Genomic DNA, 14,408 nt, shown 5'->3' on the forward strand with positions numbered 1-14,408 from the left:
AAAAAAAAAGTTATTGTGATGAAATTCAGTTTTAAAAATGCAGAGACTGCTGAATTCCTAAGTAAGCCATTGTCAGCTGGCTCATAATCATCTTTCCTGTGTCAGGATCACTGATGCATTAATTGCTTATCTAAGTTTTCAGCAGATCATGAGTCACTCTGAAAATAAATAAATAAATAAATAAATAAATATTAATGAGCCACTTTCAACAGAATTCCTATCCTCTTCCTATGGAAGCTGAAAGACTTTATTTATTACATGTCAGATTCAGCCTAATGCATGGGCAAATCTGAACTACACTGAAGCCATACTCAGCAGATCAGTACTGACCAACTAGATCACTGTGTTTCAAGGGATCAGTGCCTCAGAGTCTTACTGACTGAATTACAAATGAAAGAGAGAAAAGACTGATCAACTATAATACAGAAATTAAGTTAGGGATGCCACAAGGGTGGCATAGTCAAAATATGTGTATTTGATGCAAACAGTGAAAGATGAATTTTTTAGATATTAAGGTTTGGAAATAATTCTATATAAGAAGATCTTACTGGAACAGAATTCAACAGATGATCTTCAAACAAATATATTGGCACAAAATAAGAAAATTTAATATTCCTTGTGTCTACTAGAGAAAAGGGAGAAGGAAAGCATTAAATTTTCAGGTATATCAAAATAAAGCATCTTGGTTAGGATCAATCAAAACAGTGGGTGTATAACTCTTCACCCATTTAATTTTTCATTAAAATTGAATGAAATATATTATTTTGGAGAAGGAATCTTCCATTTTGAAAACACAAGTGTCTTATGAGTCATTACATCTGGGGCTATTATAGTGCATTATTCAAAATTCAAATCTAAAGCTTAAGAGGGGAGCTCTTTTCATACCAAGTGATCCAGTATGAAGAGCAAGAAAGATGACCTTTAAGCTTTGAGTATTCACTTGCTTTTCCTAGCTTGAACCTGAAAACTGTAGTGTAAGAGATAAATAATCTGAAGAGGAACAGGGACTATCCCTAAAAAGCACATGTAGCCCCGGAATTAGACAGACATTAGTGAGCCACCTTTGAGTCAAAATGTTAGTGAAAAATCTTTTCAAAATTCACAGTTTCTCTTAATACAGTTCAGCAGCATGAGGTTCTGGCTAAAGTAGCTGTCTTGTATAAAGTAGATGAAATGGGAAATTCCTAGGAGAGGACAATATCCCTATTAGTCACTGACTGCAAGCAGGATGAAAAACCCATTTTAACAGATTGCAAGTCTTACCACAATAAGAAATGAAGAATTCTCTGTTATACTAGGTCAAGTTGTTTCACAGTTTGTATCAGCTGCTTAGCAGAAGAGGCTGTTTCCTCTTCAGCTAATCAAGTAAGGAGGAAAGTTGTGGTACTCCTTTAAGTATGACTGACACGTCAGATGACACCAGACCCTAGAGGAGTACAGGAATAAACAGACCTGCATTTCCTCCAAAAAGAGCATGTCACTGCCAGCGACATCTGCATGCAAAAATACAGAGTACTTCTAAACTAAAAGGGTGAAGGAATTAAAGTTTCCATTTGATTGTAAAACAAAATTTTCTTTTAGCAAAATTTTGAAAATGCTGTGGCTTGATGAGAAAAAATATCAACATTACTTCAAATATTTAGAAAACTCTGGTTAAACTTCTTTCATTTTGAAAATTCTTTACTATAGATAATTTCAAAATGTTGAAATCTCTACTTGATGCCAAACTCATGAATAGATAATGTGAAATAAGAAGTTCATGTGTATTATTAAAATACATTAAAATGCAGTGTTGGAAAAATACATTGTTGAATAAAGCTGAATTTGGATACAAACATATAAATTGCTATAAAAATGGCCAAACAAGTATTAGTTTTTACTGAGACTTTTTTTGGTGGCATGCATGCAGCAAACATTGCTAACAACAGCTTCTTACCTGCTCAGTTAATTCTTGCCCATTGACATGAGCTTGCATGAGAGCATCATTAACAAGTGAGTGAAAGTTTAGAAGCACATGCTCAATGTCGTATGTTCCATGCATAGCACTTGAGAGCTCTTCCAAGGACGGAATATATTCCTGCCAGTGAAGGTCAACTTCTGCCATGTAGGCTAAGCAGCCTCGTATGACATTGAGGCAGTAGCCCATACAGGGCTTACTCAAAATCAGCCCTTGGCAATGGGGACAGTATTGCATTCTCAGTAACGCTCTGCTGCAGTCTTTAGAGAAATGCAGATGGTCTGTTGTATTGATTACTTCAATCCCCAAATTCAGAGCCTGCAGGAAATTCCGGCTGGGTAATAGTGATCTTCCCATTCGTCCTATGACTTTATTGGGAATGTTACCAAAGGGCCTGATATCTCTTCTTGCCATTTGGAGGCATTGTGCGTATTCCAGTGTAACATCAGTCAGACCGGGGTTAATCACGTGATTATAGACCACTGGGAATAAGGTGTCAAAAAATCTGTTGACAAATTCCTCTGTCCTGATGTCTGTGCCAAATACAAAGAGTGCAACGTCTGTGAAAAACTCCTGAACACGTGTAGTAGCCTCAACAGCCATGTTTTTATATGCATTGCAGAAAAGTGTGCTTGTGTAATTCTCAGACAGTTTGATGAGCATTTCAAAGGTTTCTGTAATTAAAAAAAAGGTTTAAATAATCAGAAATTAGCATAAGAACTTAAAGCAATCACACAAGGATTGTTTTACTTTTTACTTTTCGTTTATCCTGAAGGCATTTTTGCAAAGACGCTGACTTAGAATTTATGAGGAGATAAACTACACACAAACTGTGAAAACTACATTTTCTATTTAGACAAACAACTTACAAGTAATATTACAAAAGAATAACAATCCATCTGTTTTCTTGGAAGAATAAATTATTAATTAAGTAGAGTCTAAACAATTATAAAAGGAAATCAGTTGTAAGCTGTGTTAGTAAGCTGCTAAATACAATGAAGCATTACTGTAACTGTCTACATATATACATATATATATAGATCTCCCAACCCATAATACATTCTGCAACTTGCAATGATACTGAAATGCTTTTAGTCATTCTCCTTCAAATCATATCTCTATCCCTAAAAGGACGGGCAAAAGTAACATTGAACAATAGAAACAACTCTTCCATTCCATTAAAACTTAACTTTTTAAAGATAAAAGAGCTCATCCTCTTGATGAAAGAAGAAAGGAGATGTACTAAGCACACATGAGAACATATTTTTAAATAATGCTGATTAGTCTGGCAATTACTATTGTAGAAGTGATGGAAGATGCAGAATTGCTCTCAAAGCCTCAATATCACAACAGGCTGTAAGTTTCTTTCATTCATTTGAAACTGAAGTAGCTATCTTTGTATTAACATTTTGCATTAATGAATTTCCCTTCAGAAGCAATATATGACAGAAGACAAAAATGATAGACTGAGGTAGGAGGAAAGGGGCATGAGATGCACTGCTATAAAGGGACCAGTGTTTTAAGAGGGACTATAGCCTGCTCTTCAAGGGAAAATGACACACGTGGTATCCTGGACACATTTACAAGTTCTCATCTATTTCTATATTTTCAGTATTTTAACTGGAACTCTGCAAAGAAATAAAGTTGAGGAAAAGCATTAATTACAACCAGTAGTGTGCAAACAGTGATGTTAAAAACAGGAAGAGTCAAGCAGCATCAAAATATGTCAGGTAATTATTAAAGCAATGTGAATTCTGATACAAAGGATAGCAGAACATCCAGAGTAACTTTATTCTAATGACCAAGATTTGCTATCACTTCTTTAATATGCATCTATACATAAGAATAAATGTCTTATATTCCAACAAAAAGCTTGTTCCAGTCTATGAAATAACACTGGCTCCAGAAGGTTTCAAGTGCAGTTTTTGAGAAAAGATCACACGGATCACAGAGAGGACATATTATTTAACTAATATGCTTAAAATTTTTATGCATTGTTTCCTCTAATAAAAATGATATACATACTTCTAATTCAGAGTAAGAGTATGTCATTGACTCTATTGTTCTGATATCTATTATCTGTTAACTCTGTTTCAGAATTCACATCACCCTCAAAAAGGTGGAAGGATTTTGCTAAGTCTTTTTCATTCCTCTAACATGTGCATGAATAAAGAACAACGTAGTGACTGCCAACAGTAATGCAGCAGATGAAAGTTTACTTGGTGCAGGGGGAAAGCGTATCCAATTTGTCATCAATTTCACTATCATGACATACATGTATGAGTCTCGCTCATAAAGTGAAATTCTCTACAAGCATTTATACATGATAAATACTATAGAAAAACTTTGATCTAATTCCTCAAAGTTAGGACTCAAATTCCTTAAACCTAGGACTCTACATCCAAGGATCCCACTGTTATGGTTTTATGATTTTTGCTTATTGGTATTCCACATCATAACATTATGTACTGGGAATTAAAGAGTTAATGCTCCAGTTCTGGGTACCTGTCCCAAAAGAGAAGAACTACGGCTCCCAGAGGACTTCACATTCAGAGATATAACCTCTAGCAAGGTCACCTGACCTCTCTTTTCCCCTTTTCAATCATCAGGCTCTCTCCTGCTGCTCACTCCAGTCGGACGTCTGGCCTCAGTATCAGAGTAAGGCCTTCTGGCTTTTGGACACTCTTTCTCTCATTGTATTTGATTTATTAGTTTCAATTCTAATTATATTGTAGTATACTGTATTATAGTGTGTTTATAGTTTATAGTTTATTTTGCATTCCAATATCTTATTTAGTAAATTTGTTTCTCCTCAGATCGTTGCTGCTGTTTTGTTTTGGGGCCCATCTCTCTATCCTTTTTTCCCTTATTCTCCTTTTTGGAGGCGCGGATCTGTGGATCCCTCAGCCCCACTAGTCACGGAACCAGGCCAAATCAGCTTGTGAACCGTTGACACCCACATACGCACTCAACCTATTCAACAGAGGAATTCAAAGCATCCGATTGGTCATGTGGAAATGTTGGCTGACTAATTTGGAGATACATTGATCAAAATGATCACCTAAAAGCAACTGGACTGAGGATCACCACCAGAAGGTAGTTTGGGCTCACATGTTGGCACATATATACAGACAGCTCTACATATCCTACTGCAGTAATGACCCACGTTTAATGGCTGAAACTAGAAATGCAAAGAGAGGACAGACCTAACAGAGATTTGCCAGAGTCGGCTGAAGAGTGGTCTGTACCAGTTTCAATGTTAGACACCTTTTATCTGCCTTTCCAGTAGGACATGGGTATGCTGGAGGTATAGTGCTACTTCTGACAGTTTCACATGGATATTGCTCATAAATTGGTAATAGATGGCTATGTCTAGACAACTGAACTAAATTTCAGATATCTGGTTATCACCAAATTAATAACCTTTTATTTAAAAGCGTGGAGTGGACAGAGAAACATCTAAGTCAATTTTATTCTTCTTTTAGATAGTTTAAAATAATAAAGTACAAGGAATATTTAAGACTCCTATGAAAACATCTATATTTGTAACTGTAGATCCAGTCTTTAACACAAATTTTGCAAATGCTTCAGATGAAATTTATTGAAGAAAGTAATATTAGTTAAATAATGATGTTATAATAATCTCTGAATGACACCAATAAGAGTTTTATGATCTTTTTCAATGTTTTATTATTATTTCTTCACAGATGAAAATCATAAAATATATGATCTAAAATGTCTGCTACAATCCATGGCTGCAATATCCTATCCTACTACTAAGAGCACAAATATTAGATATAAAAAGAAATTATGCTACATACATAGATAATCAATATATTTTCCAATGTAATTGAACCAATAACAAATGTTGAAGATTGAATTACATTCCTAGTCCCCCAGCAACCTACAGATGAATGGGTACAATAATCAGCTGCATAATTTGCTTTTTTCTTTTTTTTTTTTGGCTGTATCTGTGCTTTTCTAGGAAGAATATGATAATATTTGCCACTTGTGCTCACAATACTTCAACATGCTTTTAAATGTCATTTTAGGACTTTATTTTTTTTTCCCCACAGTTTGTTACTTGGGATTATTCTATTGGCATGTGTCCTGCTTTATAACTGCTAGAACTATTCCAGAGGTTTGTTTTGTTCTCCATCTGCTTGAAAAGTAACAGTGTAAACCAGACCTACATTTACTTAAAACGTTGAACAGTTCCTTGTGAACATTTACAATGGCAAACGATCTCACTTACAACACCATCAGAGACTTCAATGACTATCAAGTTATGCTGATTCTATGTCGCATGCATAGCATAGATTTAAAATTGTGTTTCTGTATGTCTATTGGCCAAGGTTAACATCATCATCTATCTAGTATCTTAATACTGAACCATAAAAAAAAAGTGGTAAGTTTTCAATCTGTATAAAACTAATACATATAAAAGACATCTTAAATATAACCAAGATGACTCAGACAAGCTCTTTTCACTGTTATTAAATGCTCACTTGTTTTTAACTGCTTCTTTAATTCACAGGCACACAGATGCTCAGTGACTCTTACCTCCATTCTCTATGAGAGCTTTATCATAACCACAATACAGTATCCTATGGATACCTTCTGCAGCATTACTGTGTTGTAATGTCTACTGTTTACCATGGGTAATATGCATTTTTTTTTTTTTTGCTAAAGTTAATATGATTTGTGCATTCCTATATCAAAATCACAACTGTCAAGACATCAACTCATTAGTTTTTGAAAGAACAGTATTATCTCTCTTCCTAATTTAGTTAACAAACATAAAAACATAAGACTAGAGAAAAAAAAAGTAGATGAACACTTTTTACTTTTACATGCTACATTTATTCAGTGGATTCTTCTACCTGTATATGTTTGTTTTGTTTTGTTTTTGATAATAGCATATTTAACAAAGTGATCATAAAGTGATGTAAAATAACTATCAGACTAAAAGGGCTTTTTTAAAAAATAATAGTATCTATCATTCACTTCCTTTAGCATTTCTGTTCCTGAGAGACATAGATAATTCTAAACTATAAAGAACAATAAAACCAGTAGATTAGTGGCTTTCAAAGAAAACAGAATTATACATTTGCCTCATTTACTATTACAATGCAAAGTGAGAAAAAAAATCTGTTTTTTTTTATTCCTGGATACTGATCTAGCAAAAGGATCATTCTCCCTGCGCTTAATAGGGGAGCTACTGCATTTCTTTTATCCTGCATTTGGTAGAATGGCCCTGGCCAAGGAGAAATCCCAGTTCATTTTTCAGTCTAGCTATCTGGCCTCATGACATCACTGAACAAGAAATCAAATCCAGGATTTCTGGTAGTAAATGAATGTTGTCAAGATGACATCTACTACTCAAAATTCCTTTAATCAACTATTAAGATTTTGCATGAGTTTATCTCATAAATTACTACCAGATGTTTGTTGGCAAAATGCTTTTTAATGACTATTAATGTTTAATTAGAGCTCATGTAGTAGTGCCAAGAACAGTAGATGTTAAATTTAAATGTAAATCAATAATGTTTACTGTAGAATGAATAATTATGCAACTAAGGGTTTGTGTAATTATTCCCTTGAGCTTTATATCTTAATGCTTTTTAATCTTCACCAAATCCCACCCAAATATACAAGAAGAAAATCTTTTTTCTTCTTTTTTTTTTTTTTTTTTAAATTGTCTACATGTTTTACTATTTAGAGAGACCATGGTATACAGCACATTATCTATTATCTATATATAGTATATATACTATATATACTATATATAGTAAATATCAGTTTCACTGGAGGTGTTCACAGCCTTTCACCCTCTCTGTAGATTCTCTGCTAAGACACGTTTTGCAAGTTTTGCTGCAGCCCTGACATTTTATATATTCTCAAGGCATGTAATGATTTCCAAGAAGGAGCTGGAGATAAGAACTACTGTGAATATGTCTCTTCCAAACTATAGTCCCACTGCGATTTCCACTCCATTATGTGATTCTGCTCCATCATGCAATGTGACAAGGGGTACACATATCTTGCATGACTCAAAATGGAGTGGTTATCGTCGTATCCCCTTTTCAACTGTCTAACCTAGCTTATGAGAGCTGGAATCAATCTTGCTAAATAATGAAACCACATAGAAACAGAAGGCCAGGAAAAATGTGAAATGTCCTCTAATACAAAGTTGGAACATAGGACAAGTACAATTGTATCTATAGTCTTATTTTTCAACATATTTAACCTATTCTTAAAATAAAGAAAAAGCTCAGGGAGGCCACAATCTCCAGGAAGACTGTTCCACTGCTTTACATCCTCTTGTATATTCACACCAATGTAAATAAATTATTTACTTCTCCCTCCATGTAAGTATCTCAGATTAGACCTTCTCCACCTCGTTGCAAACACCACCTAAGTTCCACAGCAGATGTCTGCATCTCAGTTAACCAGTAGAGAGGAACAGGCATGATTCATCTGAACTAGTTTAGGTGTCCACATGGAAATAAGACAAATCACGCTCCTTCTCTAATTATAGAGAGAGAGTGATTAATTTGGAGAACATACGTGAAGTCAGGTGATTACTTAACACTTAAAGATATTACTTAACATCTCTGCTTATCATATACTCCCTGTTTGGTTCCCTGACATAGAAGGAAATTATATCAGTTTGGCCCCAGCTTGTCCCTAGTGAACAGTGTTTCACTGCTTCTTCTCAATTTGGTATCTTTTTGTGTTTGGCTTCTGAATATTTCAGCCTGGAATTAAACTAAATAGTGTAAAATGCCCACTTTTCTGTTTAACAAACAAACAATTGCCCTTTTCAACCTTTCTCTACCTCTACACATCCAAAGACAATTACTCATGTACATGACAGAGTGTATTTGACAAATGAAAATCCTTTACATCCTGACAGTGCTGCCTCATAACTATGCAAAGAAGTCTTTCAGCTATGTGGTAACATCTGGGCTTTAGCAGAATTAAATATTTGCAGTAGAATCTGGCAGGACACATGAGAACATTTTGCTCTTCTGCATTTTTTGATGACTCTGTATGAGAATATGATTTATAAAATCACAATCCTAGAGTAATGGATACTATGATGTCAGTTATTAATACCTAATTTATCTTTGTAGTACAAAGTGTAAGGCATACTACTGTGCCTTCCAATTTATATAGTTCATAAATGAGTTTGAATGAATGGATGCCAATACTGATGAAAGCAGTGAAATTTACAAGGACAACTGCCAAACTCAAAACCCACAACGGAGAGGGCAGTAAAAGATCACATCACCTTATCAGACCTCTCATACAAGCTCACAGGGTTGTGATTCATCTCAGCTACCACCTCAGCTAAATACTATGTCCTCTTTTTTTTCCAACAGTGGAAATAATAGGAATGTTTAAACTGTGATTCATCTTACTTTAGGTGTTTATGAGAAGTTGAATCATACCTCTATCAATTTACTACAGAGATTGCTGAGGGTGTCAAGCCCAGCAATCCACTGTTATTATAGTAATCATCATTAGTCTTATTATTTCTCTTGTAGACCAAGGTTATCTTGATTACATATTTACTTGTAACTTCTATACTATTGACATATCTACTTCTGTCTTCTACATTATTTTTACAATTTCTTTAGGATTAGCCTATAGTATCTACATCTGAACTTCCACTGAGCAAAACCAGATTAAACTGTTTCTTCCAGATATCTGTCTGTCCAGAGACTTTCCTGTAATTAGATCTGTTTTAAAATTTTATTATATTCATCTAATATCAACTGCCTCAATGCAATCTGTAACACTGAATGCATTTCTTGTGAAGGTAATGAACTTTCAAAGAAAATGCATCTTGTACAAAAGATGCTGAACAATATGCCTCAGTAAGTTGAAAGTCATGTCTCATTTCATTATGAAGGCTACACTGAGTTTAATGTTGGCCAAAGTGATACACTTCTAAATGTACGTATTTAACATACATGTTCCTCCAGTAAAAGAGGCAATTTCAAAAAAATATTATTGAATCATCAACTAAATTCTATTATCTTCTGTGTCTCTGTCAAACTATTTTGATTCTGCATTAATAACCAAAACACAAGATGAAAAAGAGTGCTGGACATAACGAAAACTGTTTTTTGCTTTGCATACAAATGAGTTTTAGTACTATTTGACTATCAGTGACTCAACAAGCAGAGACTCTCATATTTTCAATCACTCTTCATATGTAAACTCTGTCATGAAAATGTGGTCTCATTTATCAGTCTCCCTTCTTTTCATTCTCACCTTTGAACATGACTCTTTTCCAGAATACCACTACAAAAGATGTGTCATACATAATGTAAACGCCAACACTTGAATGCTAAAACATCCAGAAATAAGCCAGAATTCCAAAATTCACTGACAGCAATTGCAAAAAATACATGCAGAATCTCTCTGTCTGAAAAAATGTAATTTTCTAAGATACTTAAAGAAAGGTGATTTATTTGTAACATTAAATTAGACTCCACTTCCAATATTTTGCACATTTCTAAAGCTTCCCACCAGTAATGAGTAATAAGCCCACTGCATTAAAGCGGTATAAGGAGAGAATTTGGCTGCAGGACTCACAACTAAAGCTTAATCCCAGACAAGTTTCAGGTCACCTCTATTAATTATTTCCAAGATAACCTGCGTGATTCTACAGGCTCTACAGAGGCCACTCCTAAAACACAGTGTGGATGTAACTGTAAGTTTTGGCATACTCCAGAGTTTTCCAGAAAGCTCTCCATCCCCCTTGTGATGGTGCACTCCTTACTTCCCCACCCACCCTGGTCATTATGCCTAAGGCTTAGTGCATACAACAAGGTGCAGAAGACCTTGTCACTGGGACTAATAACAATCAGGTTTTCACTAGACAGTTAACAGCCACCATATTTTCTAAAACTGTGTGCTCAGAAAACTGATAACAGACACCTAGTTCAACAGATCCATTTCTAATTTGTACGACTGTGAGTGGATTATCTTACCTTATAAACAGCAAGCAAAGCAGGAACCTCTCTGAGAGTTCCTTTTGCAAGCAGCTGGCCATACACCAGAATCTCCCCTTGGTTAGGGACACCCCTCAAGGTTATTTAACACCTCTGCAGAGATTCACCTGGGATTGTTAACACCTTGCCGACAGACCCTCAGTAAGTTGTATGTTGTTTTTAACCTATACTACCTTCTTAAGCTTTGATCTCAGATTCATTGTGCACCCCTCACCCTCTGCGTAGCATATATGCAAGGATATCTAGCCATTTTGAATCCTGTTAAGCTGCTGTCATCATTGTTGAAATTACCACATTTTATATCAATAAATATCTTTCTGCCTTTCTCTTAAAAGTGAAGCGTGCAGTGTTTTTGTCTCCATCCACAACATTCCCATATCCTCCTGACATTGCTTGACAAAGAGGTGCATGGTGGAAAAGCAGTAAAAGTTGTGCCCTCTACTAAACATACAGAGTGGCAACCCTGTTCTCCAATCAATTTAGCAGACACCTTTTAACCATCACCTAAATCCAGTTTCACAAGAAGATTATGTATTACACTATTTCCAGAGCTGGCCACTTTCCTACAAGTGACAAAATGGCTATGACCATAACTCCTTAGCAGAGTACATTACAGAGAAAAAGAACTAGAGAAAAAGACAAAAACAGAGAACACACATCTCTTTTGACCATCCAAAGAAAGAAAACTTACATTTCGGTTTCAACAGTATATTTCTTGTATAAGAAAGGCATATCATTTCAATCTTCTTTAATCCTAAGGGATGAGTGATAATTGCAGCTCTTGAACACAGGAATGTTGTTCTGAGCTAAGGGCATTCAAAAGATGTAAAAATTTTCTCCATGTCCATGAAAATAATCTCTCTAGAAAACTGCATATTGCCTTTTTATCTAGTGTATGCAAAGAACACATTTCCAAATTAGCAAAAAAATATACAGTGAAAAGAAGAGATAGTTGAACAGCCAGGGAACTTCTCAGTAGCCTGAGATACTTAGACATGCTCTGCTATTCTATTCTGGGACCAGAAGTTCATATCACAAGTTTGTGCATATTAAATGTTACAGCAATTTTCAGTTGTGAAAAAAATATCCTTCCTTACTTTTTTTTCAGATTACATTTATGGCAGAGGTACAGGAACATCTTGCTCTTTCTCAAGGCACTGCGTACTGCTACCAGTGATTTAAGAAGAACTCCCAAACCAGTGACAACTGCTGGAGGACTCTCCTTGAGGAAACAAAATGGCATTAGAAGGGATTCCTTTCTCCTTCTCATATCCTGCCTATGAAGGGAGGGAGGAAGGGATAACCAGATCTGCAAATCTCCCCACATAGATTAAGGTGAAATGACATTCAAGGTCCATACATTAAAAAAAAAAGAAAAAAAAAAAAGAAACACCCACCAACCCAACTAGTTATCCTATGTGCATTGGCCTTCCCACAATTATATCTACTGAAGTTGTGTGGTTTTAGAGGACATTCAAGTAAGTTTTGCATTACTTGAAAACTTTAAGAGAGAGAGAGAGAGAAAGGAAAAGAAAAGAAATCACCAATCCTTTTTCCAGCATCAGGCATGCCAATAGAGATGTTTGGTGTAGCACAGAACAAAGAAAGAAAGCAGAAGTGAGAAGGATCACATCCCTCACCCCTTCAGACCCTATTTATAATATCAAAGCAAAAACGGAAAGGATGACCCCACCAACCCCTATTGATACCTGTAATTAGCTCCAAGTTTGGGAATTGGTTGACACCAGCCAAATAAAAGCAGGTGACACCAGGCCTCCTCCATGACTTGACTGTTTCTTGGTCATTGTTCTGGACTTGTCCAGGAGTGGTTGAGAAAGATGAATTAAGGGACGGGACACCCAGCTCCACCCTTGCTTTAATTATCCGGGCAATTGTCTGGTGTTGCTTGGGCTCATGATAATAGTCATCTGGGGCTTGTCCCTTACATTCCTCTTGCTTGCAGAACAACTAGTACAGCATAAGCAACAATCATTAGTCACTTAGGAACCATAGAAGAAAGTACCGCTGCAAGAACCATCATGAAAAAACTGGAAAAATGGGACTTAGATAAATTCCATTTACCTGAGAAAAGATGACACTCATAACTATTCTTCTTGTGAAAAACTACACCATAACATAAACTATTACATTGAACAGATACAGGGCTGTGAACACTCATATTATACTCATATATCTTCACAGACAGCACATACAAAGAAGGAGTTAGAGGAATAATGAAAAACGGTAGAATCTATTCTAAAATAAATATATATATTTTTTTTTCTCTCTCTTACAATTGCATGGAATGAATTATGCTTCTTGGTCCATACTGGTTTTCATTTTTCAAAATTAACAATAAATAGCAACACAGTTTAAAAAGGTAAAGCTATGACTTTATGTCTTTTAATTGTTGATGCAGGACTTTATTTCATGCCACATTAATACCTTCCTGCTACAATCCTGTCAAATCTATAGCCTTCAGTGATTAAAATGAAACAAAGAAAAAATGATTATTTTTTTTTAATTTCTCTTGGATAGCTCAGTTTATATAGCTATATGTAGGACAATTCTGCAATGAGAATCAGCCACTAATGATGTTCTGGGATAGATTTAAAAAAGAAAAAAAAACAACAACAGTAAAACAATATTTTGTCCTTTCAATACATTTTAAAATAGTAATTTTAGCACCATGACTGTGAAGAAATTTCTACTGAAGTGTCAGTTTTGTTTTGTTTTCAAAGTATAACGCAAGATTCATTTCACATTAGCCATCTAGAAGTGGAGTACTTTGTATACCCTACTAAGTCAGTGAGTTCAGACAGACTCCTCATATTTTATCTCTGAAGCAAATTTAGCAATACTGATTAATTAAATAAATGCTTTAACCGTGCAAGTCATAGTTTCCAATCAGACAGGCAACTCTGAAGGACAATTCATCCTGATTATGGCAGCCAAACACCTCAGGATGGAATGAATTGCACTTGATTTGCTTTTATTTCTTCATGAACTATGCTGAGACTAAATGTGGTGATAGATTAGATAGTCCTTTATCTACTTTGTAGTTAGCTAAAATTAGAAAAGATTAATCCTACTCATAGTCTGCAAATTCAATCAGGTTTAGTGCTAAGTAAATTTAGTACCTAGTTTACCCACCTCATGGGTCTTCAATTGCCACAAATATATTTTCTTTGAATAAGTGTGGGGGGGAAAAAAAAGATTCTCCATTATTTGGGAATCTTTGGCTGTTAAATTAATTTTTCAAGGGCGTTCAAGTGCAGATGACTAACGCAGTTACGAAACATAATTTTACCTCCTACCTGATTATGTGCTAACTCCTGATGAAGCCCAAAAGATCTAACCAATTACATAAATTAATTACTTCCAGCAAAGATTTCTCAAACTTCAGGAATCACAAGGGAGGA

The 14,408-nt window shown here is 35.2% G+C and overlaps 1 protein-coding gene across 1 annotated transcript in view; it reads right to left on the reverse strand.

Annotated features, from left to right (window-relative positions):
* Nucleotides 1-6: 6 nt before the first annotated feature.
* GPC5 (glypican 5) overlaps nucleotides 7-14,408 on the reverse strand; it is a 32,072-nt gene continuing 17,670 nt past the window's right edge. The window contains exons 2-4 of the mRNA XM_031557839.1: nucleotides 1,937-2,631; nucleotides 1,264-1,426; nucleotides 7-158 (exon numbers count right to left, since the gene is read on the reverse strand). Of these exons, the coding sequence (XP_031413699.1) occupies nucleotides 1,358-1,426; nucleotides 1,937-2,631 (764 nt within the window). The 3' untranslated portion in view covers nucleotides 7-158; nucleotides 1,264-1,357. The remainder of the gene's footprint in view (nucleotides 159-1,263; nucleotides 1,427-1,936; nucleotides 2,632-14,408) is intronic.

Source organism: Meleagris gallopavo, chromosome 1 (genome assembly GCF_000146605.3).
Source record: "Meleagris gallopavo isolate NT-WF06-2002-E0010 breed Aviagen turkey brand Nicholas breeding stock chromosome 1, Turkey_5.1, whole genome shotgun sequence".
NCBI lineage: Eukaryota > Metazoa > Chordata > Aves > Galliformes > Phasianidae > Meleagris > Meleagris gallopavo.